At 45.3% G+C, this 6,249-nt stretch overlaps 1 protein-coding gene across 1 annotated transcript; it reads right to left on the bottom strand.

Moving 5' to 3' along the window:
• Positions 1–654: 654 nt before the first annotated feature.
• On the bottom strand, positions 655–1,173 carry LOC145805780 (uncharacterized). The gene has a single exon (XM_082900989.1). The coding sequence runs from the start codon at positions 1,171–1,173 to the stop codon at positions 655–657; it is 519 nt and encodes a 172-aa protein (XP_082757115.1).
• Positions 1,174–6,249: the final 5,076 nt, after the last annotated feature.

Genomic DNA, 6,249 nt, shown 5'->3' with positions numbered 1-6,249 from the left:
GTCCTCCCAATCAGATACTTGAACATCTTGGTCACCAATCTCTGGTAGGTTGCCTTTGCATTCTTCAACCCAAAAGGCATTACCCGGTAGCAAGCCCTTTTGGGTTGATGAATGTCGTTTTCTCCTCATCCGGGGGATACATTGATATCTGGTGGTATCCCCTGTAGGCATCTAGGAAGCTCATCCTTCAATGCCTTGATGTGGCATCCACTAACTGATCTATCTTTGGCAGAGGGAAGCTATCCTTGGAGCAAGCCTTATTCAAGCTAGTGAAGTCCATGCAAACACTCCACTTGCCATTCCTCTTTTTCACTACCACTGTGTTGGACAGCCAGGTAGGGTAGTTCACCTCCCGGATGGCCTGGGCTTCCAACGACTTCACCACTTTCTCCTCGACTGCCTCCACATGTATCAATGTCGGCCTTCTGGCTTGTTGGATGACAGGTTTAGCCGACCTATCCACATTGAGCCTATGACAAGTGACCTCGGGGTTAATGTCAGACATCTCAAAGGGCGTCCAGACAAACACTTCTATGTTTGCTCGCAAGAAAGTCTCCAACTCCTTTTCCTCCTCCTCGGCTAAGCCTGAGCCGAGAAGGAAGAAGCGCTCCTCATCACTTGCTTGGACCAGAATCTTCTTCAAAGCTTCCTTACTCATGTCTTGCCAACCTTATCTAGGACCTTCCTGTCCTCGTCTTCGATTTTCACTAACTGTACTTCCCGCACGTTACAGGTGGACTTTATTGCTGCCATGGAGCAATTTTTTGCCTGCACCTGGTCTTCTTTGACCTCTTCAATCCCCTGTTCTGTTAGGAATCGCAACAGTTGCTGTAGTGTGGAAAGAATAGCCCTCATTGCGTGCAACCACGATGTTTCCAAAATAACATTGTAAGAGGTAGGGGTGTCGATTACTGTAAACTCTGTGCTTACCTTCTTGGTGCGTACCTGCACATCCAAATTCGTGGCTCCAAGAGGCCACATCAGCGTGCTGTTGAATCCAACCATCGGGCTGTCAGATTGTTCTAGATTATCTGGGTGAAGGCCAAGCTCCTTGTAACATCTAACATACATAATGTCACAAGAACTGCTTTGATCAATCAATATGCGCTTCACCTGGCAATCTCTAATCTTCAATGTTACCACCAGGGTATCATTGTGTGGATGCTGCACCATATCCAAGTCGGCCTCAGTGAAAGAAATCATCAGTTCCTGAAACTCATTTGTTCTGGGTTTCTTTTGCTGGACCTAATATACATGTTGCAGGTGCCTCACTCTTTGGGTCTCCCCTCGTACTTCATTCTCATTCACCTTCAAGTGAATTACATTGATTACCCAAGGTCCATCTGTCTACTGTGGTGGTGGCGACAGAGGTGGAGCTGTTGGTGCCTGAGGAAGCCTTGCATGCTCTTCCCTTATCATGGCTTCATCTACTAAGTCTCTCAGGTAATCCTGTCTGACCAGATCTTCCAAGTGTGACTTGAGAGCCCTGCATCACTGAGTCAAGTGTCCAACCTCATTATCATAAGCACAATGCTTCCCTATGCTCCTTTCCATAAATTCCCCTGGGATTTTCTTTGGCGTTTTGTAGTATGGCTAGATCATAATCCTCTCCAAAACTTTATAGATCGAGATCCTGAATACCGTGCTGACTGCTTGCATAGCCCCTGTCCTTATTTCTTGCTTGTCTCCACCAGTATTACCTCGGCTTCACTTCAACGAGCTGTTTCTCTTCTCTTGCTTGGGAGTCCTTGCTCCCTGTGTGTTTTCTTGTGCTCGGCTGTACTTCTCAATCCAGGCCATGAGCTCTTCCATGCTCTTCAGAAGGGTTTTTGCAAGTGACTTTCGAAGCGAGCATTTCTTAAATAGGCTGTTTTTGAAAGACACGACCGCCAACTCCTGATTACAACTCAGAATCCAATTGTAGACCTCATAATATCTCTTGGCGTATGCCTTGAAGCCGTCGCCATCACTGATCTTCAAAGCCAATAAGGAATCTACCCTCAGTGGCTGCGACTTATTTGTAGCAAACCTGGCCACGAACATCTTAGCCAAGCCTTCTTAACTTTTCACAATTCCTTTCGGCAACTTGTGGAACCAATCTGAGGCGATCTTCCCAAAGGATGAGGGAATACCTCCATAACAGCTGCTCATTCCTACTCCACAAAACCATTGAATTCAAATATAAACCAACATGGAAGTTATGATCAGTCTTACCATCATAAATCTGAAACCTCGGCATGTTAAACCACTTTGGTGCCTCAAACTTATCCAACTCCATCGAGAATGGTGTCCTCGGCTTGACTAGGGATGTGATCTTTGCGTTGAGTCTCTTCCTCTGTAGGTAGTCCTTTAAATCTTCCTTTGTCTTATTGGGAGCTCGACTATCGCTAGACTTCAGTCTGTTTGGTGCACTACTCCCGGTGAAGTTGTGCGTCCTCTTGGACCTCTCATCGTCCACTACATTAAAGCAGAGGCCTTGCCCATGGATCTTCCGAGATCCTCGAACATAGGTTCCCTTTGTCCGTGGTGTCCTCTGTGAGTCACCTCGTACTTATTCTGTGTGCCCAACATCCTTCGATGGCTGATGTGAATTCCCTTGTCCCTTGCCATGCTTCGGCACAACTGGGACTGCCTTCTATCATGTTTTCTAGGTAGCAATCTTGGCGGCTGGTGCCGGTGTATCTTTTAACGAGAATGGTGGTTGTATCACGTTGTTCTACATCATAAAGTTGACCACCGACTGAAGGTCGGCCAACTTGTTTGCCATTTCTTTCATTTCCTCATTCCCCCTCAAGCATCTCGGCCTCCTTTCTTCGGACCATCAAGCCCTTTACCGGTGTCATTCACCCCAAGATTTGGTTCCTGTACACCCTTATTTCGATTTTCTTTCCTAACATTAGGATCCACATGCCTCTCACTCTCACTGTGGATGTCTTCCCCAATCTTTTCTTCTTACCCGTTGTTAGCCATCTATTCTCCTTAAGTTCTCACAGACGGCACCAAATTGTTGGTATTGATTTCTGACCACACAACCAAAAGGGAAACTTAGTTGGAAAGCACCGACAAAATAGGTTAAGCCCAACAACCTGTAATAAGAAGATAAGAATCTGGCAGTGGTTCGTCTACTCAGGGGCACTCCGACGATAAAGTCAATAAAACTTATCTCTCAAAGATACCAAATAATACTTAAACTCACAAGAAAGAACATACCTCTGACCTATGAGGGTGCCACGTTCTTATACCCAACAGTGACCTGATCACCTAGAAGCCTTACTTCATTGGACTCAGGCACAATGCTTAACCTGGAATTTCAACTAGACAGGGATAAACTCCTCATGAGCCTTATCCTTATTCAAACTGAGATCCTTCCTTGTTTTAGGACTCTTATCCCTTATCCACTTATATTGGATTCCAGCATCTCCACCAATAACCTCGGCCTAGTCGAGATCATCTCGACAAGCTTGACCAGGCCACGTGGCATCTCAGCTGATACATCGGCGTCACCTTAGTCACGTGCTGTCATTCATAAAATACTTCCCCACACAATCCAAACTGAAAAACATTAACTCTTTATTAACCCATAATTTAACTAAGCATGGCATGGCATGGCTCACCTCAGTCAATGGTAGTAAACCGAAGTCATGGTAATCACACAGCATGTGGTATAAAGGCGACGATGGCGTGGCTCCTAGAAAATCTTGTGACCTATGATGGTTGTCGCGAGCAAGAGTGAGAAAACTGAGAACTTGAGTGATACTTTTAGTTGAAGCATTGAAAGGAAAAATTGCATGAGAGCACTTACCAAGCTAAATAAATCAGAAATCTAACTGGAATGTGTTTCTTCTTCATCCAAACGATTTCTCCAATGGCAAATCACATGGCAACTAACGATGACTAACAATCTATACACTCTGTTTGGAGATCACATGGCAGCCTTGGGCAACGATGCTAGCTGGGGTGAGAGACTAGTATGTGGGAGCTTGGGGCACATCTCGCTTCCAGATTCTACTGGAGGGCCCAGTCTGTCGGGCTTGGTTTCTAAGCGAGCGGTTCATACACCAGATTGTGGGATCGCCTGATCCAATCGTTCCGATGCCACCCCTAGTGTCTATGAGGACAACGGATAGCCTACCTGTTGATGCCATCATACAGTTAATTGTAGGCCTAGAAGTGGAAAAGGCACGCAAGTCGAGAGAAACTCGAGGGAAATAAACCCCAAAAGGTGGAAAGGGCAAAGGAAGCACCGAAATGAAGAAATATTCGGATGAAAATGTTTGAAACGCGAAGATATTCATGAATCGAATGACGAAACGGGCGTGAAACGCAAAGAAACGGAGAAAAAAAGAGAGAAAAATGCTCTAGAGAGAGAGGGAGTGGATTTTCGGCTAAGGAGGATGTGTAAAGTAGGGTTTGGAACCCTATTTTAAAAGACCCGAGGTGAAAAGTCAAATCTGCCCCGATTCAGGCACTTTTGGCCGGTCGGCTACATTTTTGGCCGGTCGGCCAAATATTTGGCCGGTGGAATGTATTGATGGCCGATGGACAGCCGGTGGCCTCCTCTTCCGGCCGGTGAGCCTCTTGCATCCTTGTTTGGGTCAAATCTGTAGATTTGGCTCTTCACAGCTCAAAGAAGTACAAGAAAGTACATCTCCGACACTCAACCGGCCTCTGTTTTGACCTCGAACCGTGTCCTCTGTACGTGGCACTCGGATTCGTGCAAGGTGTATCCTTTTCGTATCCTTTTGGCTTTTACGAAACTCAAAAGTTGCCCCATGCATATCGTATATCAATCGCACTATCTTGTGCACTCGCGTCGTCTAAACGCATCGCGCTAGTTTGCGCATCTCATTGCACGTTTGTTCAAATTCATTACTTGCGTAGACCGCATGTTTTGCTTGCGTAGACCGCATGTTTGTTCAAATTCATTATTTGCGTAGACCGTATGTTTTGCTTGCGTAGACCGCATGTTTGTTCAATTTCATAACTTGCGTAGACCGCATGTTTTGCTTGCGTAGACCGCATGTTTTGCTTGCGTAGACCGCATGTTTGTTCAAATTCATAACTTGCGTAGACCGCATGTTTTGCTTGCATAGACCGCATGTTTGTTCAATACATTACTTGCGTGGACAACATGTTTTGCTTGCGTAGACCGCATTCTTTTGTTCAATTTCATTACTTGCGTAGACCGCATGTTTTGCTTGCGTAGACCGCATGTTTGTTCAATTTCATTACTTGCATAGACCGCATGTTTTGCTTGCGTAGACCGCATGTTTATAATCAATTCCATTACTTGCGTAGACCGCATGTTTATTCAAATTCATTGCTTGCATAGACCGCATGTTTTCCTTGCGTAGACCGCATGTTTTACTTGCGTGGACCGCATGTTTTGCTTGCGTAGACCGCATTCTTTTGTTCAATTTCATTACTTGCGTAGACCGCATGTTTTGCTTGCGTAGACCACATTCTTTTGTTCAATTTCATTACTTGCGTAGACCGCATGTTTTGCTTGCGTAGACCGCATGTTTGTTCAATTTCATTACTTGCGTAGACCGCATGTTTTGCTTGTGTAGACCGCATGTTTGTTCAAATTCATTACTTGCGTAGACCGCATATTTTGCTTGCGTAGACCGCATGTTTATAATCAATTCCATTACTTGCGTAGACCGCATGTTTATTCAAATTCATTGCTTGTATAGACCGCATGTTTTCCTTGCGTAGACCGCATGTTTTCCTTGCGTAGACCGCATGTTTTATTTGCGTAGACCGCATGTTTATAATCAATTCCATTACTTGCATAGACCGCATGTTTTTGCTTGCGTAGACCGCATGCTTTCCTTGTGTAGACCGCATGTCATTACTCGCGTAGACCGCATGTTCTGCTTGCGTGGACCGCCTTCTTATGTTCAATTTCATTACTTGCGTAGACCGCATGTTCTACTTGCGTAGACCGCACGTTTGAAACCAATGTCACTGCTTGCATAAGCCGCATGCTTATAATCAATTTCGTTGCCTGCGTAGACCGCGTGCTCCACTTACATGACTGTGCCTTCACAGCAATGTTATGCTTCCCACTTGCTTTGCGTTGTCACGCATTTTCAAGCACATTAATGTGCATATTGTTAATCACATTGTACCTGTTAAGTTTGTTTTCTTGGCAGGCACGATATTGTATATACGGTTCATTTAAGGCTGGTGCAACCAAACGAACCGAACGGGTATGGTATACTCCGAGTGAGCCATATCGAGAAT

This window comes from Camellia sinensis, chromosome 13 (assembly GCF_055761805.1).
Source record: "Camellia sinensis isolate YWXY chromosome 13, ASM5576180v1, whole genome shotgun sequence".
NCBI lineage: Eukaryota > Viridiplantae > Streptophyta > Magnoliopsida > Ericales > Theaceae > Camellia > Camellia sinensis.
The sequence above is the reverse complement of the archived record's forward strand: the minus strand, read 5'-3'. Positions and strand labels throughout refer to the sequence as shown.

What these genes read in the sequence shown, in the direction of transcription:
- LOC145805780 (XM_082900989.1), bottom strand. Translation starts at nt 1,173, where the DNA reads ATGGTGCAGCATCCACACAATGATACCCTGGTGGTAACATTGAAGATT.